General features: G+C 42.1%; 1 protein-coding gene across 1 annotated transcript in view; it reads left to right on the top strand.

The window, feature by feature from the left end:
• ROCK1 (Rho associated coiled-coil containing protein kinase 1) overlaps positions 1–24,795 on the top strand; it is a 192,913-nt gene that overhangs the window by 94,726 nt on the left and 73,392 nt on the right. Inside the window, exons 6-12 of the mRNA XM_040354048.1 lie at positions 1,025–1,109; positions 4,015–4,159; positions 7,822–7,960; positions 16,017–16,108; positions 16,490–16,649; positions 16,766–16,832; positions 17,405–17,493. Coding sequence (XP_040209982.1) covers positions 1,025–1,109; positions 4,015–4,159; positions 7,822–7,960; positions 16,017–16,108; positions 16,490–16,649; positions 16,766–16,832; positions 17,405–17,493 — 777 coding nt within the window. The remainder of the gene's footprint in view (positions 1–1,024; positions 1,110–4,014; positions 4,160–7,821; positions 7,961–16,016; positions 16,109–16,489; positions 16,650–16,765; positions 16,833–17,404; positions 17,494–24,795) is intronic.

Genomic DNA, 24,795 nt, shown 5'->3' with positions numbered 1-24,795 from the left:
GAGGATCTTCATTGGTATCCCCAGAACGGTCAATGATAGCATTAGACCAAGCCTTTTGTGGCATTTTTTGTTTACAAGTTTAAATCTGTATTTTTTTGCCAGAAAATTACTTATGACCCTCCGAACATTATATATGTTTTCCTCACATACAGATCGGTGGTGTGCCTTGTTTACAAAGGCACACCCCTGCTCAGTGTCTCCTGTGAACGATCGGCAGGTTGTGGCAGCCATCGCAGCCGCTGATTGTCTCCCACTGTGTCCAAAGTGTGCCAGTTTAGAATTACAAGAGAGTTCTGGTGCTAGAATTATTGCTCTCGCTCTAATGATCGCAGCGATACCTTTTTCTTTTTACTTTTTTTTATTTTGCCACTGTTCCTTTTTAAAAAGTTTTTTTTTTTTTTTTTTTTTTTATCACTTTTATACCTATTACAAGGAATGTAAACATGCCTTGTAATAGAAATACGCATGACAGGCACCTCTCCTGCTGCCTGTAAAAGTGACTTTTATGTGGAAGAGGATCGCCCACTGTATAAAAAAATATACCGGCTTTATGGCAGCTAGCTGCCATAACCACGGTATAGAACGGGATGGCGAACCTTGGCACCCCACATGTTTTGGGACTAGATTTGCACTGCAGGGTGCACGATCATCGTGGGAAATGTAGTTCCAAAACATCTGGGGTGCCAAGGTTCGCCATCACTGGAATATAACGTGGTAAAGAGTTTTTGTTTACTTTTGAGGCTTGTTCGCCACATGGTAACCATAAATGGTGCTTGTTTGTGTATTCATATTGGAGCCTTTACTTTAACATGGTGTTTGTTGCATTATGTTGCAGTAATTTGTATTACTGTGTTCAGACTGAGCCTAATTTCATTTATTTTTATTTTTTCCTTGGAAATTCTGATTTATGTAAGTGATTACATAAAATTTAAAAGATGACGTAAATTGTAATGTGGAAGTATAATGAAATAATTCATGAACTTTGATCTCAAGAAATCTTTTTATTTTTTTATTTTTTTTTCAGGGATGTGAAGCCTGACAACATGCTGCTGGACAAGTCTGGTCATTTAAAACTTGCAGATTTTGGTACATGTATGAAGATGAATAAGGTGCGCTGTAGTAATGGCATGTGATATGATAAAGTTTAAAGCAGTATCAAACCCCAAAGCAACAAGTCTTGTATGCGGTGGCTGCATTAGTTTTCTTTTTTGGCTTTCTTTTATTTTCACCTTGTGACCATGCCAGTAAGTATGCTTTTTACCAAAATCATTTAGCACTGATGGTGCTTACAATGATCAGTTTTTATTTAATTAAAACCTTTATCTCAAAAGGAAAGAAACTGTTTGCTGTAACTGCCTAAAAAGTTTTGGCTGCAGCTGGGCTTCAATTTGTTAGTGTATCGAAATCTCCTAACACATCTAATACCACCTTCACCTCCAAATTGATAATACTGCTGTCTAAAGGTGTGTCTGTTGCTCCTTAAGTCTGCCTGTGTAAAGGGGGGCCTATCTGGTCCAGCTGTCAGTTTTTTAGGTGGGCCCGATTGTACACTCCAATCTCCTCTATGAAGCCGCAGGTGTCAACAGCCATGAGTCTGTTGACATCTGATCCTATCCGCTAAAAAACAGATGGGGATATGTTCCCCATCCGTCTGGCGGATCGGATGGCAGTCAGGTGCAAATGTACAGGCGGTCAGTTTACATCCGACTGCCCATAGAGGAGACTGTCTGTGTCCGCTCTCCATAAGCAGACTGGACGCAGAGTAGCCACCCGCCTGCTCAGCATGGATCAGCGGAGAGATTCCCTGCTGAGCAGGCAGACTCCAATGGAGCCTGCCCCATGTGAAAGGGGCCTTAATCCACAGTCTAATGCAAGGAGGTGTGTTACTGGCCGGATCACCAGGTGAAAACCATGGGAAAATGCCAAAAAAAGAAAACAAATGCAGCCGCCACATCTAGTGACAGGTAAGCTGTGATGTTACATAATCATTTTTGGGTTAAAGCACTTCCAGCTGACGTGGCACATGTATGCGGCCTCTTGGCAGGTGGGCTTTATCACCGAAAGGCGGCATAGTTTTCTGTGCTGAGAGCATGCACTCCCAGTACACTCGCCAGCAGAGACCGGGAAGCTCCTGATGCATCCTTGTGATCGGGAGCTTTCCAATCATATGACAGCCAATCACTTCGCCTCCGCCTTCTGGCATTTGCAAGTTCTTAAAGGGCTGGGAGGTGGCTGGAGGGCGTTAATACTACTTTAAAGCGTAACTTCAGTATTTTTTTTTATTTTTTTTTATTTTTTTCACTTAAATCTTCTGCCCTTTTTGTTTTAACTTTGGATAGTAAAACATTTTTTTTTCTGCCAGTAAATACCTTATACAGCCCACTTCCTCTTTCTTGTCTGGTAAAAAGCCTAGGCATATGACATGCACAGCTCTCACTCTCGTGAGTATTTGCCAGGAAGGGTGGGGGGATGAGTCAGAAGAGGGCCCATGAGAGCTGCATAACTAGAGGTGTGCCTCTGTGTAAATCCTGGAATTGAACAGGCAGCAGCTTCAGCAGCCAGACTCAGTGGTGCATATTTGGATATATATATATATATATATATATATATATATATATATATATATATATATATATATATATATATATATATATATATATATATATATATATATATATATATATATATATAAAATAATATACAAAGTGGTTGGAGGGAAGCTTCAGAATGGCAAAGATGTTTTTATTACAAATTATGTGGGCAGACTGCAGTTCCTCTTTAAAGATAGTATGGGCTTCTGCAGTATTTAATTTGCTGTATAAAATCAGTTTGTTTTAATAAAATAACTACTCTATCTTAATAGAAACATTTAATTAAGAAATTTCCTTGTAGAATATTTAAAAATCTTTAAAAGCGTGCATTTTTTTAAATGGAAAAATTCTCAGCACAAAGTGCAACTTTTGGTAGAAGTTAATAATTATAAAATGTTATTTATATTTGGCCTGTTGAATTGCAGTGTTAGCATCAAAAGAATGACATGGGATGCGAGCTGAAGGTGCCCATGCAGTAATGCCCTGTTATCTTTTGTTTACTAGACTGATTTCATTGCAATAATGGTGAAAAAAGGAAAATAAACATGCCCTTCTACCTTCTCGTACCCCATTGTGCCAAAGAATAAACTAACTAGACTGATTTCATTACAAAGTCTTACTGTAAATGTTATGAGAGAATGTTGCAAGTCCTCATATCTGCAATATTTGCTTATGGGGTTGAACAGGAGTTTATTCTGTGTGTCTCAGTTGGTTCTGTGGAAAAGCTTTAGCATCTGCAGTGCCCTGACTTATCTCATGATCTACAGCACCTGTAATAGTGGCACACCTAGCATATCCAACACCTGGGGGATCGAGCGCATCAAAATTCTTTTTGTAAGAATAGTAAAATAAAACATCATGCACACTAAAGGTGGGACCGGAATTTGCTGGTGGAGGGTGGCCTTGGCATATCAATCTGCCTGTCATCCAGGAGCTCAGAGACCATGTCTTTTGCACAGTTGCTAACATTTTGAAAATAGGAGGGGCACCTTGAAGTGATCAAGAAAAAATTGACTTTCATACCATGTTGCCCATCAAGCACCTTGAGGTGTGGCCAAAAAAAGTGGGTTTCACGTCATAGTGTATGGCTTGTAGTGTGATGGTAAACTGAGCCCTATTGGTTTCAGTGGCAGTGATGGTAACCTCCAGCATTTTTTGTAATCTACTGTACATCAATACTGTACATCAATATTAACCCTAAGCACGGGTGTAAGTGAACAAAATAAACCCCAGCATTGGTGTAATCGTAGCCAAAAAAAAGCCCCTTTTCATTGGTAGACAGTAGGAACGAAACCAGTTTGTTTCAAGCAGAGTTGTTAATTAAGTATATTGGGCTGAAATAATTGGAACGTTTTATTGTTTGGATTATTCTTTGTTCTGTTGCATGTTGTAATAACCCATTAATTGTTATTTTGCGACACAGGAAGGAATGGTACGATGTGACACAGCTGTAGGAACTCCTGATTACATTTCCCCAGAAGTGTTAAAGTCCCAAGGTGGGGATGGTTACTATGGACGAGAATGTGACTGGTGGTCTGTAGGGGTCTTCTTGTATGAAATGCTTGTAGGTAAGTGATTTGCCGCCTTTAATTTATACTAAGCCAATTTTCAGCAGTAAATTTGGGAAAGTGTTAAGAACTGCAAGCACTTGTTCTCCGTCTCTCCAGGGTTTACTATTTTGGTTAGGCAAACCTTTCCTGGGAAAATATAGAGGCTACTGTTTGACTTTATCCTGAAAATATTGGTTTATTGGCTTCAATTGTTTTATTCTCTGTCCTGATCAAACTTCAGATCAGGAAGGTCAGAGTGCCAAGAATAACTTCTGGTCTGTTTTCTCCTTTATAATCAATGACTTAAGATGGCCATACACTGGTTGAAATTCAACCGGTGCAGCCAAATTTCAATCAGGGCTTCTCTGCTTCAGGCTGGGTTCACACTACTACACTACTTTCATCCTACTTTGCTCTGCTACATTGGTCCTACATTTATCCTACATTGGTCCTACATCCATCCTACTTTCATGAACAGGATACTACTTTGGTCCGACTTCAATGATATTCAATGGGCCTGAAGTAGGATCAATGTAGGACCAAAAGTAGTACATGGAGCATTTTCAAAGTCGGACCGACTACTTGTGTAGGACGCTACAAGACGCTCTCATAGGGAAACATTGAACACAGAGCAAAGTAGGATGAAAGTAGTGTAGTAGTGTGAACCCAGCCTAAAACAAGTTTATTAAATCAATGTTGGAAAATTTCTGGTTGAACCGAGGCTGCAGCCACTAATGAGAAAATGAGAAAATTACCCCTGCCTAACTAGTTTTCCTTTTTGTAATCTTTAATCAACTTCTCACTGTCTTCTGATGCCTAAATTAAGGCAGTGTATCCGGATTGGCACAACTTCGGTAATACCCTGGGAACTGTTCCTGGCCTTTACTGTTGCTTCCTGCACTTGATGGGTGCTCAGCTTGGCACTTGGTGCAGTGTGTTGAATTGACCACAGGGTGATATACAGATCCAGGGCTGTTGTTCATCTCTATGGAACCCAATCACTGAAGACGCCTTCGGTGGTATGCCCACTGTAATGGGTGATGCTTGGACTTTATGTAGTTTAGCATCATGGACAAATGAAGCCCTGTATCTCTTGCTGTTACTGAAAAAATAGGGCTATGTTTAAATGTATTTACCTTGCAATGTACACTTTACAAACTTTGCTGGTAAACTTAACCACTCAGAGCTTAGTCTCAGGTGCATGACCACATGTTGCTACACACCATGGAGCCCTTATTAGATAGACTAGAAGACACACATGGATCTGAGTAATTGTCATTCAAAATGTGAGAGCACCGAAAGCTGAAAATTGGTCTGGTTATTAAGGGGGTTTAAGTACCCAGTGGTTAAAGCCCAGGTGTCGGCCTTATCCATTTCTGTCTCACTCACCCTTGTAAAAAACTTTCTTCAAAGTGTATCTCATATACAAGCCCCCTGTGTTTCCTAGGGATGCTATTTTGGTTCTCTCTGTCATGCAGAAACCACCCTTTAAAGAATATTCCCATAGAGAATCTCTTGCAAAGTAGCTTTTTTTAAACTCCGTCCTTTTGCTTAGACTGGTTTCTGAATAAACACCCCTTTCCTGTACAGAACCTTTCCTCATAATTTACAATGACAAGGTTGTCTTGCGCCCAAGATCATTCTGTCTTCTGATGGTGGTTTTAGTGATCCACCTCCATGTGGACATTGTCCTACCATCCTTATGCCCTGCTCCTCTAAAGCTCCTTTTAAGTGTCCAAGCACCTTAAGGTACATGACGACAACCCATAGCGTATAAACGCTTTGCCTGTTTTTTGTACGGTACGCCAAGATATGGAATTTACAGCTAAATCAGAATTCCCTTTTAAGCAAGTTGTCAGCAATGGCATCCTCCATCCTGTTACTCTACATGTTCCTATTGGATGAAACCTTTCCTTAGGGGAAAAATGGAAGTTACCAATGCTGTCTTCTCAGTCTTCAAGTACTAGTTGCGGTTACTGTTTTCTTCATATCCATCAAGTGATATTTATTGCATGACCATCTCTATGCGAATGGTATTTGGTGTCCGGACTTTTTGTTTGTGTCATGTTTTGTGCGTTCTTTTTAGGGCCGAAACAACTAATCGATTAATCGGCCAGTAACATAATGGGGTTAAAAAAAAACTAAAATTAGCCCTTTATAGTACAAAAAAAGCAAATCTCTGCTGTAAATATTACTTTCACTGTCCCACAGTAAAAAAAATTAACCCCTTACAGTAGCGATTATTTGCTCTTTTTGTACTTATTTTTGTTTTTTTAACCCCATTATGTTACTAAACATTTCAGGCCTGGGTCACACCTCTGTTTTTTGGTGCTTTTTGCAGAAACACACTACAGTTCATTTACAGGTTTTCCTATGGGACACGTTCACATACATGATTTTTTTTCAGCTGCTGCGTGTTTGGAAAGGGCGAGGACTTTTAACGCAAAACATTGCAATTTTTTTTTGTTCAATATACTTCAATGCAAAAGCATGTAATGTGTTTTTTGTGGCAAGTTGTGTTTTTTGTAATCTGCCCAACAAAAAATTGGCCCAAAAGAAATTAAAAATGCAATTTTTTTTTTTTTTAAGGGCTATTATCCGATTAGTTGATCGAAACAATAATCGGCCAACTAATCAATTATGAAAATAATCGTTAGTTGCAGACCTAGTTCTTTTTGTTTTTTTGTCTATTTCCACACTTCACCATTGTAGTGTTTTAATTCTTAATCTAGTATATGTGAAGTTGCATCAATAATGCTTTTCATACTGTGCATATTTTTAGCTGTCAATTTTTGAACTGAATACATTTTGTATCTTTATAATCCCTTTTAGGACCCTTTGTTGTCATAGTAGCCGCTTTCTTCCTGGGTAGTTTTTACCAAGGCCCCTTTTTGTATGCTTGGTTTGGCTACTGTGGTGGGTGGTCTAAGAGTGAATACAATTAATATACTTCTGTGGATATACCGTGTTAGGACCCTTTACACTCTTGCTGCGTTTATGCTTCAAGCGCTAGGTGCCTTGTTATTGTGCTGACTCTTTGGCTCCAAAAGTTTTGATAACAGACCTGGAACAAGCATGCAGATTAGGATTTCTCACTTTGCTCTGTCATCCCGATATACATACTTGTTCCAGTTAATTAAAAAAGTGGAGCATGGAAGCCAGGGGAGCAGAAAGGTAGCCAGGCTGCTAGCCTTTTCAAGAACACCTTAAAGGGGTTGTAAAGGTACAATTAATTATTTTTCTTCCTAAATAGCTTATTTTACCTTAGTGCAGTCCTCCTTCACTTACCTCATCCTTAGATTTTGCTTTTAAATGTCCTCATTTCTTCTGAGAAATCCTCACTTTCTGTTCTTCTGTCTGTAACTCTGCACAGTAATGCAAGGCTTTCTCCCTGGTGTGGAGTGTTTTGCTCGCCCCCTCCCTTGGACTACAGGAAAGTCAGGATGCCCACTAACACACAGCTCCTTTCTCTATCTGCAGCGTAGAGCGTCCTGACTCTCCTGTATTCCAGGGGAGGGGTCGAGCACAACACTCCACACCATGGAGAAAACCTTACATTACTGTGTAGAGTAACGGACAGAAGAACAGGAAGTGAGGATTTCTCATACACCGCTAAAGCTTGAGTGCCTAATTATAATATTCGTACTTAACTGTTGTGATTTTTCTTCTGATTTTTGTAGGCGATACTCCCTTTTATGCTGATTCTTTGGTGGGAACGTATAGTAAGATTATGAACCATAAGAACTCTCTTACATTTCCAGAAGACAGTGAAATCTCAAAAGAGGCAAAGAACTTGATATGTGCATTCCTTACTGACAGGTAATAAAATATAGTCCTGCTATTGTAACTTGATGTATCGTTAATTTTACTAATATAAATAGTTTGGCTTTTGTCACCAGACTTAAGCTATTTTCCTGAAAACGTGGTTCTGTGTACAAAAGCCTTAAACACAATAGGTCTCAAATATTTCTTAGATGGTGATTTAATGACTTCTGGATTAGTGTTAAAAGTGTGTTTTAGTGTTCAAGCATTTTTTTGGAAAAAAATTAAAAAATGAAGCGATAATTTAACCCCTTCCCGTCTGCTCTATAGCCAAATGATGGCTACAACATGGACCTACATTGCTGGGAGTCCGTCAATGGACGTCGTCCCCTTTGCATGCTCCCCGCACGTCATTGAGAGTAAGGGGTTGATCTCGGCCACTTACCCACGAGATCAGCTTTTGGCCAATCGGTGCTTCATCAGTGCCCCCCTATTAATACCATTCAGTGCAGCCTTTTAATGCCCACCAGTGCACCCTCATCAACGTACCGCAATGAAGAAGAAAAATTACCGGTTTGCAAAATTGTATAACAAAATATGAAACTTTTTTTTTATTTTTCTTCAAACTTTTCGGTCTGTTTTCATTTTTTTTTAACAAAAAAATAAAACCGCAGGGGTGATCAAATGCCACCAAAAGAAAGCTCTATTTGTCGGGAAAGAGTTATAAAAATTTCATATGCGGTACAGTGTTGCACGACACAATTGTCATTCAAAGAGTGACCGCACTAAAAGCTGAAAATTGGTCTGGGCAGGAAGGGGTTTTAAGTGGCCAGTAAGCAAGCTATTTGGTTGACTCAAAGCAAATAAACATGGTAATCGACCATAAGCAAATCGCAACCTATACTAAAAAAAATATATATATTTTTAGATATGCTCGACTTCCAGCCTCCTCCAAATCACTTTTTTTCCAGTGCTGTGATTTGTTTTGCTGTTAGATGATGAATATATTCGTTCCCCACTGTATGTAGGATGTAGCCACCCTCTCCTGCTCACTCCCAAGATGGATTAGGGACTATGGGATTTGTAGTTTATATAGGGATGTGTGCATAACCTCAAACTACGTATACTGCTTGTTCAAAACAAACGGAAGGGGGAAAGGATTGACTAAGGAGGATAATAACACACAAAAACACAGAAGGAAACCATTTCATGAAAAATAGTTTACAAGATAATTAAAGTAAAACTTTACCCATAACCGTTTGATAACAATTGATTAACAAAAGAACAATACATTCCATTTTTAATAATTCTCATACCAAAATTGGTGTGTGCTGTAAATTACCTCCAGCATTGCTCCTGGTTCTTCTTACTGGAGGCTGCCATTTTGTTGAAGCCCGGGGAAGACACTTTCTTTATTGGAAGCTCTCCCCCTCCTTGGTCTCTAGAACTGTCTCTTTAATATTAAAATATGTACATGTTCAGCCTTGATTACAGGTAGATACTGTAAGACACTATCCTTGTAAATGTAACCCTTTTTTTTTATTATCACCCTGGCATCAGATTTTGTCCTATCACCTCTCCTTTTACTTACTCTTTCTCTAATCTGTGTTCCTGTTGCTTTTCTCCCTCCTTCAGCATCAATAAATCTTAAAGCTGTCAGTTTATTGGTCTCTAGTTGCTTTGATTTTAGGCACAATGTAGAGAATAGAGAGCCAATAAGCAGGTGCAGAGCACATCTGCTGTCTAATACTGTCTTTTATTGAGAGTCCATAAATTCTGAAGTTTTTTTAAAGGGCAAGCAAGGAGTTGCAGACCATCTTTTCTCATGCCAGCCTGAAGGGGACTACCATGGCTCAATTTTCTGACTAAAGTTTTACTTTAGTGGATATGCATGAATTATTTTTGGAAAATAAGGAATATCCTCTTGTATCACTTTAAGTGAGAATGGTCCTTTAAAATATTTTTTGTGTCCTTTTTTTTTTTTTTTTTTTGTGAAAGAGTCATTGTTGTACATAGAATTTGTCTAATTGGTATAAACATTTAGTGCTACCAAGACCATGACACTGCATATTGTAGGATATGAGATGACATTGAACTCCTGTGCTCACTGCTCTGAAAGAGCCTTATAAGGCAGCATAAACACACTTGTACAGTCAGATAAAATCATCTATATAACCAGGTTTAAGGGCAGTATGAATGAAATCACCATCTAGTTTGCATGTATAAACTCAACTGCTGGAAAGTCTCTCTTTTTAAAGATATGTTGCAGAATGGTAAAGCTGCAATAATATAATTCATCGTCATAAAAAGGGGGGTGATGCTGCGCTGTATAGGGTGAGTGGAAAAGGACTAAGTGAATATAACTAGTATTAAGAAATGGTGATCAATCGAATGCAAACAAATGACATATGCAACACTCAAACAAATATGAAGCCAAAATAAATAAACCTTAAAAAGGTAAAGTGCTGAGTGCAATTGTGCAAAAAAGCATAACAAAAATTATGTTGTATCCAAAAATCTTCAATATTGCAACAATGTATTAACTTCAGTATTCATGTGCAAACAGCACTAACATAAAGTGCCAGTGCTGGTGTCAAGTTGCCAACGTGGATATCAAATAGGAAAGTGCTCCTTTTCCCCTTGTGATTAGTGAGGATGTCCCCTTACCTTACTACTGTAAGGTAACAGCATATAAAGATCTTTTCTAGGTACAAGCAGCATCGACTGCAGCCGTTTCCTGGTGAGGACTCTCTTGATACTGTTTAACCTAGGAATCTAAACAGGGTCTCCCTGTGGGCCTTGTCTGATATATTAGCAGTGATCCTCACAAAGGGAGATGCATACGCCAATGGTGTAGTAGTTTAAAATATTTAATTGATAAATACAAATCGGGCTACTCACAATAAAGTGCATAAAAGTCAGCATAAAACGAGCAGCATGCTCACACACGTCGCCTCCGGTGCCTCTGGTGCTTGAGACACCAGAGGCACCGGAGGTGACGTGTGTGAGCATGCTGCTTGTTTTATGCTGACTTTTATGCACTTTATTGTGAGTACCCGATTCCTTTTTCCACTCTCCCTATACAGCGCAGCATTACCCCCCACTTTTTATTTTTTGACTACTTTTGGTTTGATTCACTTTCAGTGCTGCAGCCTTATCCCCCCCCCCCCCCCCCCACACACACACACACACACCTTGGTAGCGCGAGCATACCCCATATATCCATATTATAATTAATATTTGGATACATTTTGATTAAAAAAATGCAAATTTCAATTTGGGGAACCTGCTAAACACCTTCAAGGATAGGGGACTTCCTCTATCCTTGTGAGCAAGCCAGGAGTGATAAAACGTCTCAAGGAAGGTTGTATTCAGGTGGAGATATGTTGTTTGCAGTCACTTTGCTGACAAATTAAGCCAGAATAGCCAATATTGGGGTGTGGCTATTCAATTATGAATAGTGAAGAATACAATAGTCTCCAACGGCTATGTACTCTTGGCAGCAGCAGAAACTTCAATGAGTGCCCCCCTCCCCCAATATAGTGCTCCTATACATAGTGTAAAGTCTATTGAAGTAGTGGGTATGGTTTTTGCAATTAGATCGGTCTCCCCATTCCTGACCTTCGAAGTTATTTGGGATCCGTGATTAAAAAGTTGTTCCGTGTAACGTTTAAAATTCAGTCCAGGTTCTAGTAGTAAGGCAGCAAGGTGCAGTAGAAGCGTTGCATGGTCTAATGCAGGGGTAGTGAATTAAAATTCACGGGGGTCCGGTCGGAAAAAAATTCTTCCAGCGGAGGTCCGAATGTCATATTGGTGCTATGACGCCACATGATATCCTCCACTTCACAGCGCCCCCCCCCCCCACCACACACATGCACACACCTTTAAGACCCACACACCATCGAAATCGACTTAAAAATCGCAAAATACATTTCTTTCATTTTTAGGCAGCACAGATCAGTTGCGGTGCATAGAAACAGAATGCATTTTGCACCACACTGCTCAGTGTTTCAATGTGAACAGGACACATAGAAATCAGAGACCTGTGTTTTGCCAGTGCAGAAATCATAGAACCCCTTGTACATCAGTGTCCTCAGCCCCCCCCCCCCCTTACATCACATCCCCCTGCCTCATCACAAACCCCCCATTACAGACTGACCCCCCCCAAATCACAGATCCCCCATCCCAGACTGACCCCCCAAATCAGACTCCCATCACATACCGATCCCCCCCATAGATTTCCCACAATCACAGATGGACCCCCCAATCACAGATTGAACCCCCACAATCACAGATCCCCCTATCACAGGCTGACCCCCCCAAATCAGATCCCCCAAATCACAGACCCCCTATTACAGACTGATCCCCCAATCACAGATGGACCCCCCCAATCACAGATGGACCCCCCACAATCACAGACCACCCCATCACAGACTGAACCCCCCCAAATCAGACTGATCCCCCCAATTACAAACTGAACCCCCCACAATCACAGAACACCCCATCACAGACTGAACCCCCCACAAACACAGATCCCCCCCATCACAGACTGACCCCCCAAATCAGACCCCCTATAACAGACTGACCCACCAATCACAGACTGACCCCCCCCCAAATTCACAGACCACCCAATTACAAACTGAACCCCCCCCCACCCACAATCACAGAGCACCCCATCTTAGACTGACCCCCCCCCAAATCAGACCCCCTATCACAGACTGACCCACCAATCAGACGGACCCCCCAAATTCAAAGACCCCCCCATCACAGACTGAACAACCCCCTCCCTACAATAACAGACCCCCTCCCCCCCATCACAATCCTCTCAATAGCAAACCCCTGTCCTGTCCTGTCCTGCACAGCACAACACTCCCCCTCCCCACAGAAAACCTACCTTATTCACACAGGACATGGAGCGTGGCCGCTCTGGACAATGGGCGGGACCTTTCCCATTAAAAGCGAGTGATTTGTTGCTGGGACCGATCCGCTGCCTAGCAACCAATCACCCACTTTTTAACTTTAAAAAGTCCCGCCCATTGTCCAGCGCGGTCGTGATTCATGATTTTGTGAATAAGGCAGACAGGCAGTGTGGGGAGGGGGAGTGCAGAGACGGCACAGACCTGCTGCGCCTGCCATGCTGTGTATATAGCGGCATCGGCAGGCGGGCGAGCCGGCCACAGAGACACACAGGCGAGGCTGCGGTCCGGGTAGAATGGCCACTGGGGCCGGAACCGGACCGCGGTCCGCCATTTAGTGACGCCCGGTCTAATGTCTCAAAGTTGGCATTTTGCACCGATTCGTATTGACAAGGAGTCAAAAGGCAATGCACAAAGTAAGGACAGGGAGATAGGCATACCTCATGGGAGCCTGAAGTCCCAAGCCGACCTCTCAGTGCTTTTAGAGGTAATAGTGTGTATAACAGAGAGGGGGAAAAAATATATTTGTGCGTTTTTCCTGACATCCAGGCAGTGATGCAGAATATTTGGGATGCTTATTCTGTCACTTTCACAGATGAGACATTTGATTGATGGCGAAGGAGGAAGGCGATCACTTTCTCCTCGATCGATTTAGAGATGGTGTGTTGAAGGAAGCCGTGGGACCAAAATATACTTTGCTGATATAACGTGACAGGGTCCCTGTTCCGCTCTCAAAACACTGACTGACTATGTGTGGTTCTAAACGGACAGCTAAACACTTGTCAGACTCCAGTAAACGGAAGCCCAATGCTTGAGTTGTCTACCGAAGGAATCCAACTTTATTTTACTTTTTTGTGAAACTGCAATACAATACAATAAGATATATCAGTACACATAGAATAACTAGTATAGCATAAATGACAGATTACACAACTGAAAGGCACTTACAGGTGATGATGTCTCAAGCCCCTTGGGAGAGAAACAGACATGCTGCATCCATAGAGAATGGCAATCTAAAATGCCTGAAGAACTTCCTAAACAAAGTGTCACTTCCTGTCTGAGAAATTTACATAACTAGAGATAAAGCTGCTCAGACTTTTGACACTAGATGGCAGTGGTAAACTACACATTCTATATAAGTAACTATAACTAAATTAGCCTGTAAGGGCAGCACAGTCACCTTTAGTGGTCCAGTAGTTTGAGGAATTTGAATAGATCACTCTGATCTCTTAAGACAGCCATCTTATTCCCTTTTCGTGAAAGTATGCTAAAGTGGACATTCCAACAGTAAGAGATGTCGGTCTTGCTTAGTTCTTCCAGGGTTGGTCAGGGGGTGCTTCTGTAGGCAAGAGTGTGTTCTGGATATGTGGGTGGAAGTACATGCAAGCCCTATCAGTCAAAATACAGCTTGCAACACATTTTGGCTATTTTTCAGCATCCTTCACTATGTATTTATGCAATATACCTGAGGTTATATGGGTTTTGTGCTGGTGGACAAGGAGTGTCTAATGCGCCCATCCAATTTTAATTGGCAATTATTTGTTCTCCAATACTTGATTAAAAACACCTTGAAGTCCAGCTGTCTTGTGGCTTCAGGAGACTCCCAGATTCAGGTTTTGGAGCATCTGCTCCTTATTTCATAGTCCTCTAGATGTGAAGAGAGCGATTCATTGTTGCATCTTGTTGGAACGGTTTGTCTTTAGGCATTGTTGGCGAGTACAGGATTTCTTCCTGTTGGGGTTCCTAAGATTTTGTAATGTGCACAAGTTCGGTGGTCTATGCTTTAACCACTTATCTACTGGCGTAATGTTTTAATACATGCTAAAATCTGTAGTTTTGGCAAATAGTAAATATTTTCTGAAGGTGGAGACCCTGGAGAGTAAAATGTTACTTGCATTTTTTTTATGTTGAAGGATATTGGCAAAGCCATTGATCAAATGCATCTTTTCAGACAATATGGCGTTGCAACGAGTAAATGGATATCAAACATGTCGAGCCTTAAAATTGCACCTGCCTGCCAATGTATACAGCTATGGTATTGTATATAGGCAACACTTAAAGTCCTTACATGCTCTCCGATAAGAGTTAACCGTGAAGTATGACCCTAGAATTGTTGCCCTCGCCTCCAAAGCCCCATAAAAGTGATAAAGTCAACCAGATCACTTTTTTGTCTGAAAGCCCTTTGCTGACTGTTAAAATTGATACAGAGCTCCCGACTGCAGAAGCAGGCACCCTAGGGTAGTAATATACAACTGTAATAATCACGGGTTTACTGTATAAAAAAAAATACAAAATGCAACAATTAAATATTTGTCAGATTTGTAGTAAGGATAAAGTAAACCTGTCAAATTGTGAAGACGATTTAATGGATAAGTTCACCTTGTATAACGTGTTACACATATTCAGGGTGTATCATGGTATGAATGCACTGGCCCCCTCGTACGAGGTATGAGCAAGCTGATAGACTGGCAGATCTGCAGGAGACCTGCATGGTATCAGCGATCTACTGGTGCATTGCTTTACAGGCTCCTGCAACAAAAAATAATGCACATTTTTTTTTTTACCTGCAAAAAAAAATCTCCATTTATTTATTTTTTAATGTTGGCTTCTCCTTTAAAACCTGTATAACTAGAGGTTGCCATCAGTTATAAATGTAGGTCAAATGTCCTTTTTAGATTCAGAAACATAGGCAATTCTCTGCAAATGTCAACTTTTCTGTATAAGTTGAACATGGTGCCTTGATCCATCTTCCAAGCTTCTTCTTTGGTTAGGAGAGAGCAAAAACAATACTCATATAAGTACCACTAGAGAGGTTTGGAGAAATTGGCTGTTTACAGGAAAAGTCAACATCTTTAGTGCCGGTTCAGACCAGCGTGCTCTGCGAGATCACATGTGATTTGCGCTGTCTGTGATTGCAATGTCTGCGATTTCAGGGGAGTGCGATGCGGGAATTCGCAGGGTTCCCGCATCGAACAAGTGTGAACCGACACTTAAATACATTTTAGCAGTTTATATTTTATTGGCTTTGCTTGTCCTTTTTGAACAGTTTTTTTTTTTTGTTTTTGTTTCAATGTAACCATTATCTTTAGTCATGTTATCAATTTGAATTGCCATGGGTTGTGATTGATTGGTTTATTTTAGTATTGAATTTAATATTAAATTCATTATAAAATTATTTAAACCCCCCTTTTTAACAGGGAAACCCGATTGGGACGGAATGGTGTGGAGGAAATTAAAAGGCATCTTTTCTTCAAGAATGATCAGTGGGCGTGGGAGACTCTTCGAGATGGTAAGTTATTTTTCAGCGAGCGCAAATCTTACAGGCAAGTTACATTGCTGGATTAAAATTTTGAGGTCAGGATGGCAGACTATATACAGATACAACCCAAGAAATACATGAATACTTGACTAGAATCCACTCATAGATTGATTATCCATCTCCACTGTTTTCATAGACAATTGGAGCCTCATTGCTTTCAGCTGTAAGAGGGAAAAAAATCGTTCTATTAAGAGATTATTTAAAATGTAGTACAGATGTCATGTAATGCCTTCACGTCATTTCTAAACGATTAGTGGTCATAAAGTGTCTTCAGAGTGGATTAGTGTGATGAATAAGGAGGAATATGTGATGGATACAACTATACCTCATACAGGGAAATTTTCATTTTAGCTGTGGCTCCAGTTGTCCCAGATTTAACCAGTGACGTTGATACCAGTAATTTTGATGATTTGGAGGAAGACAAAGGAGACGAAGAAACATTCCCGATGCCCAAAGCATTTGTGGGCAATCAGCTTCCTTTTGTAGGATTCACATACTACAGCAACAGACAGTAAGTTGATATACTGCTGTAGTCCACATGATGACTAGAGCTGTCCCAATGAATTATAAGGTAATTTTACGGTCACTATGTACTGACTGCTTCAATATTCCATTATTGTTTTGCAGGTATTTAGCTGACCCTGCACAAAATCCCGATGACAACAGATCAAGCTCCAAAGTAGATAAAAATTTGGTATGTCCAGTCCCTAGACAGATCCACAACGTACCCAGTGATAGTGGAATAGGTTTGTCACTTGGGAACGTTAAAAAGGCGAAAGATTTATTCGTTCTGAAGAGAAACCAGAGTACTTGGGAACGTTAAAACTGTACTAATGCAACGCAGTTAGTTGTTTGTTGCTCTCCTTTGAGAATTTGATAAAGTAAAACCAAATGTGATTGCTATGAACAGTGATATTACAGACAGTCAATAGAAGAAAAAGGTGCTACTACCCCAGATTATGTAGGGTTTCTCCTGAGCTGTCGGGTGCAGGATGTGCAGTCACTCTAACGAAGTAAATGGATAGAAAACCATCCGCAACTCCATACATACTCTTCAATAAGTCCAAATATATTGTAACTCCATGAAAGATAAATATGTACAGCATTTTCGAGTGATTGGTTCAAGTTTGTGTTAATAGTTGAGCTTCTGAATATTGTATTACTCTTTTTTTTAAACATTTTCTTTTGAGTATGTTTATTTGAAAATTGAACAATTGAAATATAAAATACAATTTTTTTTTTTTTTGTTTGTTTTTTTCTCTTTAGGTGGAGAACTTGCAGAAGAGCATTTATCAACTGGAAGAACAGCTGCACAATGAGATGCAACTGAAAGATGAAATGGAGCAAAAGTGCAGGTCAGAAATGTGACACATTTCTCTTTTTAAATCATATCGTAAAGAGTAATTATGTGTTACACAGGTGCAATTTTACTTATTTTTTTTAAGTTGTCAATCATAAAACTGATTTGGGAGCCACATGTAGCTTTCAGGTACCTTTTTAGTGCAGTTCCCAGCTTGTACTCCCTGCCTTTTCTATGCAGTTATTTAATTCATGGAGCTAAGAGAAGGTTGAGGATGTATGTATAGTTCATAAATACATTTGACAGTATTAACAAAATTGTGTTTTCTTTATCGTACATCACGGGACACAGAGCGGCATTCATTACTATATGGGTTATATGGAGTACCTTCAGGTGTAGACACTGGCAATCTCAAACAGGAAATGCCCCTCCCTATATAACCCCCTCCCATAGGAGGAGTACCTCAGTTTTTACGCCAGTGTCTTAGGTGTTAGTCATGGTTTAGCTTGCCTCCGCATCCTTGGGATTAGGTGAGCTACCGGTTCTGTCCAAAAAAGCCTCAGCGCTAAAGTGGTCAGTAACCGGACCCCAAACCCTTGGGGTATAGCCCATAATGCTTTTCTTTTTAGAGAGCTGGACCCTGGGCCCAGAACTTAGAAACCTTTGGGTACCTAAAGTTTTCTGTTGCCAGGGTGCTATATGGGCCCAGGACAGTGGATCCTTCATAGGAACCCAGGGCCTGAAGGTCTAGACATCCCCACGGAGATGGGGGAAGATTGGGCCTCTTGCTTGGCAAAGTCCTGCGGCATGGAGCAGGTAAGTGAGGGGAAAACTTGCGGAACTTGGTTCTTAGCAGGTTTTTTTCTGGGGGGTCACAGGGGACATGCCTAAAGTTATGCACTGCATCTGGCAAACTAGTCACATATCATAAAGATAGGATGGCTCTCTATGTATTATTCCCCATAAGATGTGACCTCCCTTGTAGTGTTGGAAAAGCATTGAGTGGGGCCTGTGTTATATAAAAATATATGTGTGTGTCAGAGAGCTTTGCTTACCTGCAGGCCTCCAGGCGATGCTCCATTCAGTCTTCCTCCTCAGAGCCTGCAAGCAGGCAAAACGCTGACCTCCTCGTGTGTTCCAGGCTGCAGGCTGCTGGAACAGAGAGGTCCCTTCCTCCCAAAATCCCCCCCCCCCTCCCCCTGTCGGGAGGGGCATTTCCTGTTTGAGATTGCTGGGGGGGGAAGGGCGGGTCAGTGGCTTAAAGGAAGGGGCGGCCCTTCCTTGTTTGTTCCATCAATACTTTGGAACTGAGGAGAAAGACCAGAGCGGCAGCACGGGGCGCCGAGGACACACAGTGGCCAGAAAGGATATTGCAGTCTTCAGAGGACTGTTTTGTCAAGCCTAGAAATAGGCTGTTTCTTTTCCATCTCATAGTTTTTCTTTGCAATACTACTCAGGGGGACAGAATGTTTTTTCTTTCCTGGATTTGAAACAAAAACGAAAAAAAAAAAAAAAAAAAGTCATCTAGGGGAGAGGAAGCATTTTTTTATCCCCCAAACAGGTGTTTGGACAATTAACTTTTATAGTTCCAAATACCAATAGGTAGCAGGTGTACCTCGGTATTGTACCATGGTATGCCGCTGTTTTCCCTACAGGGAGCCTTGGGGCCATCGGGATCTGGGGCTGGAGCTGACGCGGGTCAGTCCAACCCTAAGATGGTCACGGAGGAGGTATTACTCACCTCTTTAAAAGAGATGCAGAAAAGCATGGGAAAAATGATATCCGCAGCTATGCGGGGCAGTAAGCGGAATAGATCTCCGTCGCCCGAGCGCGGACCCTCAGAAGAGGAGGTCCTTTCCTCAGGGGAATTGGACGACCTCTTGGACACGGACCAAGTAGGTTCAGGGATCGAAGACCCGGATACAGAGGAGTCTGGGGCAGTCTCCCTGAGGGAGAGCTGGTGGATTCAAGGATTGTCGGACTTGGTCCATAGGACATTCAACTTGCCAGTACCAGATCTCCAGGTATCGACGGTTTCAGCTTTGGGTTCACTGAGGGCGCCTCAAAGCAATGCTGTGTTTCCGATCCATCCTCTATTAGAGGGAATTTTGTTCCAAGATTGGAACAAGCCAGATAAGATCTTCTTACCACCTAAAAGGTTCTCTGTCCTATATCCTATGGAAGAAAATTTTTCCAAAAGATGGGCTACTCCTGCAGTGGACGCAGCCATCTCATGTGTTAACAGATCGTTAACATGCCCTGTAGAAAACATACAGGTGTTCAAGGATCCAGTTGATAAGCGCTTGGAAGCACTACTTAAGAACTCCTTTCACTACTGCAGGGGCAGTAGTACAGCCAGCTGTGGCTGCGATTGGGGTCGCTCAAGCATTATCGGATCAATTTAAGCAGATGCTTAAACTTATTCCGGCCCAGCAGGCAGAAAAATTTTCGGATGTCCCTAAGGCCATATGTTTTACGGTAGACGCAATCAAGGATTCTATCCAGCAAGCGTCACGTTTATCGTTATCCCTTATCCATATGAGAAGACTCTTATGGTTAAAAAGCTGGGAGGCTGAGCCCCCATGCAAGAAGCTCCTGGTAGGGTTCCCCTTCCATGGAGGACGACTCTTCGGAGAAGACCTAGATAAATACATTCAGACCATTTCAAACGGCAAGAGTACTCTCTTGCCAACTAAGAAGAAGGTTCAGGGACCTGCGTTTAAACGACAGTATTCCCCTGGGCAGGGGCCCTCTAATGCCAAGCAGTATCGACGGCCTCCTGCAAAAGCAAACTTCGGCTTCAACAGCAGATCACAAGGACAGGCTGTTAGAGGCAAAAGGCAGTGGTTTCGCAAACCAGCAAAACCAGCCCCCAAGCCAACCTTATGAAGGGGCGCCCCCACCCACGAAGGTGGGGGGAAGGCTGCGACTCCTTTCAGAGATTTGGGAAGCCAGCATTCCCGACGAGTGGGTACGGTCTTCCGTGGCCACAGGCTACAAAGTAGATTTCCTAAGGTTTCCTCCTCCTCATTTCCAGAAGTCGAGGATTCCAAACGATCCGGAAAAGGGAGCCGCATTAAGATCGGCATTAGATCATCTACTTTCCCAGGAAGTAATAGTAGAGGTACCAGTCCTGGAACAGGGGCTGGGTTTCTACTCCAACCTATTCATCATCCCAAAATCCAATGGAGATGTCAGGCCAATTTTGGACCTAAAGATGGTAAATGCATATCTAAAGATCCGCTCATTTCGGATGGAATCCGTGCGGTCAGCAGCTGCCACACTCCAGAAGGACGACTTCATGGCGTCCATAGACATAAAGGATGCCTATCTTCATGTTCCAATTTATCAGCCACATCAAAGATATCTACGCTTCATGGTGGCTTCGCGTCACTTCCAATTCGTGGCGCTTCCCTTCGGGTTGGCTACGGCCCCCCGGGTGTTCACGAAGGTCCTAGCTCCAATCCTAGCCAAACTAAGGATCCAAGGGGTCACGATCCTAGCATACCTGGACGACCTCCTAGTCATAGATCACTCGTCTCCTGGCTTGGAGCGAGCAGTGGCCCTCACGGTCCAATACCTCGAGAGGTTCGGCTGGGTCCTAAATCGAGAAAAGTCAGCTTTCCAGCCCACAAAGCAGTTGGAATATCTCGGCATGAGATTAGACACAGAACAACAAGGAGTGTTCCTACCTCTGAGGAAGGTAAAAGCCATCAAGGAATTAATCCTACTGGTTCTAAGCAAGAAAGAACCGACTATTCGCCTATGTATGAGGTTACTAGGCAAGATGGTGGCCACATTCGAGGCGGTACCATACGCCCAGAGCCACACTCGCATCCTACAGGCAGCCATCCTGTCAGCATGGATCAGAAGGCCACAGGCCTTGGATATCCCGTTGCCGCTCTCATCAAGAGTCCGACAAAGTCTGTGTTGGTGGTTAGACCCTCAGAATCTACTGAAGGGGAGGTCTTTCAGCCCAGTGGCTTGGAAGATAGTGACCACAGACGCCAGCCTGACGGGCTGGGGAGCAATTTTGGATGGTTGCACTCGCCAAGGTACTTGGGCAAAGCCAGAGAAGCAGTTGCCCATCAACATCTTGGAGCTCAGAGCTGCTCGACTAGCCCTCAGGGCTTGGACGTCAAAATTGCAGGGGTTCCCGGTGAGAATTCAATCAGACAATGCCACGGCCGTGGCACACATAAATCACCAAGGGGGAACCAGGAGTCAAGCCGCTCAGAGAGAGGTGAGCTTGATTCTTCTATGGGCAGAGGCTCATGTGCCCTGCATATCGGCAATATTCATTCCAGGAGTGGACAACTTTCAGGCGGACTTCTTAAGCCGCCAGACTCTATGGCCGGGGGAATGGTCTCTGCATCCACTAGTCTTTCAAGCACTCTGCCAAAGATGGGGAGTGCCGGACGTGGATATCATGGCATCGAGACTCAACAAGAAACTAGACAGGTTCATGTCCCGCTCAAGGGATCCGATGGCCTGCGGAACCGATGCGTTGGTTTGCCCTTGGCATCAGTTCAAACTTCTTTATGCGTTTCCCCCGCTCCAGTTACTACCCCGCCTGCTGCGCAGGATCCGGGTGGAGCACATACCAGTCATCCTGGTAGCTCCAGCATGGCCCAGAAGGGCATGGTACTCACTAATCTTAAGGATGGTAGTGGGAGACCCTTGGACTCTTCCTCTACGGCCAGACCTGCTATCGCAAGGTCCGATCCTCCACCCTGCCTTACGGCATCTAAATTTGACGGCCTGGAAGCTGAATCCCTGATTCTCAGGGGTAGAGGTCTGTCTCAGAAAGTAATCTCTACCCTAATCAGAGCCAGGAAACCGGTCTCTAGGGTGATTTATTACAGGGTCTGGAAGGCCTATGTAGGCTGGTGTGAGTCCAAGCGATGGCTTTCTCGCAAATTTACCATCGATGGAGTATTAAGTTTTCTCCAGCTAGGAGTGGATAAAGGATTGGCATTAAGCACAATCAAAGGACAGATTTCTGCTCTGTCAGTGTGGTTTCAGCGGCCGCTGGCCACCCACTCGCTGGTTAAGACCTTCCTTCAAGGGGTCTTACGTATTAGACCTCCAGTTAAATCCCCGCTTTGTCCGTGGGATTTAAATCTTGTTCTGTCAAGTTTACAGAAACAACCGTTTGAGCCGTTGGCTGATATTCCTTTGGTTCTACTGACAAGGAAGTTAGTATTTTTGGTTGCCATAGTTTCCGCAAGAAGAGTTTCGGAGCTGGCAGCCTTATCCTGTAAGGAACCATATCTTGTTTTTCATAAGGACAGGGTCGTTCTCCGCCCTCATCCTTCCTTCCTTCCGAAGGTCATATCCAGTTTTCATTTGAACCAGGATTTGGTATTACCATCCTTCTTCCCTAAACCTACTTCCAGAAAGGAAGGGTTGCTGCATACCTTGGATATTGTCAGGGCCATGAAGGCCTATCTTAAAGCTACAAAGAAGATCCGGAAGACAGATGTGCTGTTCATTCTACCGGATGGGCCCAAGAAGGGGCAGGCAGCTGCAAAGTCCACCATTTCTAGGTGGATTAAGCAATTAATCACTCAGGCCTACGGCTTGAAAGGGTTGCCTCCTCCAGTATCATTAAAGGCTCATTCTACTAGAGCCATGGGCGCCTCCTGGGCAGCACACCACCAGATCTCTATGGCTCAAGTTTGCAAGGCGGCAACCTGGTCTTCTGTCCACACGTTTACAAAATTCTACAGTTGGACGTAAGAAGGAATACTGATACTGCCTTCGGGCAGGCAGTGCTGCAGGCTGCAGTTTGAGACCCTCGGATTCCGGGGGCTCCTCTTGTTCGAGTTAAATTTAAAAATTTTATTTTTCTCAACTAAGTTGGATTTATTATGATTTGAGTATATCTCTAAATTAAATCCTTTTGTCTTGGAGATGTTCTCCCTCCCCTCATTGTAAGCATTGCTTTGGGACATCCCATATAGTAATGAATGCCGCTCTGTGTCCCGTGATGTACGATAAAGAAAAAGAGATTTTTAATACAGCTTACCTGTAAAATCTTTTTCTTGGAGTACATCACGGGACACAGAGCTCCCACCCCTCTTTTTTGAGGACCATTTTGGGAGGCATACTGCTTGCTACAAAACTGAGGTACTCCTCCTATGGGAGGGGGTTATATAGGGAGGGGCATTTCCTGTTTGAGATTGCCAGTGTCTACACCTGAAGGTACTCCATATAACCCATATAGTAATGAATGCCGCTCTGTGTCCCGTGATGTACTCCAAGAAAAAGATTTTACAGGTAAGCTGTATTAAAAATCTCTTTTTTATGCATTGTATGGTTTATAGCCATTATGTTTGAAAGAGGATTACAAGCTGAACTTTGGGGACAATCAGCCAGTTTAATGCTGGTTATTGATTTTGCTGTGGAGGTTCCTTTTTTTGGGTCACCAACTTCAGCGTACCCTGACAATCTTTTTGACAAACCCAAAACATAGGCGCACTGTGTTGCTTTTTCATACTTTTCCAATACAGGGGATATCTCCTAAACCATTTATGCAGGATTTGTGGTATGCTTTCAGAAAATGCAGCAAGAACACAAGATCTAATAGAAGTCAGTGGGACTGCAGATAAAATGCGGTGAAACTGCACATACACCCGTAGCGCACCAGTGTGAACCTGGCCCAAGTTCACAAGATGTCATGCACACAGTTGGATTTAATTCTTAGTATGCCAGCATATTTTTCAAAATAGGGTTAATTCCTGGAGTTCAGCTTTAGATGAAAAAAAAAAAATGTGCATACGTACTTTGCATGGTGTTTGTTAGACATGTGCACTGCTGAAAAATTTGTTTAGTTTTTCGTATTTTTTTTTTTTTTTTTGGAAAATCCAGAAACTTGAAAATCTGGAAACTCTAAATAACTTATTAACTAATAAATATTAAATTCTAGGTATTGGAATTTCCTTTCAAAGTTGGCTGTTAGTGAACGTAACAAATACAAATTTATCTGAGGTTACGAACTATCCCAAATAAAGAATGGCGCATGTAAACAAATGGAACGAAACATAATACGTTTATTATTATTAAATTGTTATGTTCCATTCATTTGGATATGACATTGGTTATTATGGATAATGCCTAAATTGGATGAATTTGTATTCGTTGCGTTTACTAACAGACAAATTTGACAGCAAATTCCAATACCTATAATTTAATATTAAGTTATTCTGATTTTAGATTTTTTTTCGGGTTTTTGAATGTTCAGATTTTCGTTCATCTGAATTTTCAAGATATTGACTCTTATTTTTGGTTTTCGGGAATTTTGAATTTCAGAATATTTGGAAAAATCATTAAATTTCCGAAATAAGACATTTTA

The sequence above is a fragment of the Rana temporaria genome, chromosome 5 (genome assembly GCF_905171775.1).
Source record: "Rana temporaria chromosome 5, aRanTem1.1, whole genome shotgun sequence".
In the NCBI taxonomy this organism is placed as follows: Eukaryota; Metazoa; Chordata; class Amphibia; order Anura; family Ranidae; genus Rana; species Rana temporaria.
The sequence above is the reverse complement of the archived record's forward strand: the minus strand, read 5'-3'. Positions and strand labels throughout refer to the sequence as shown.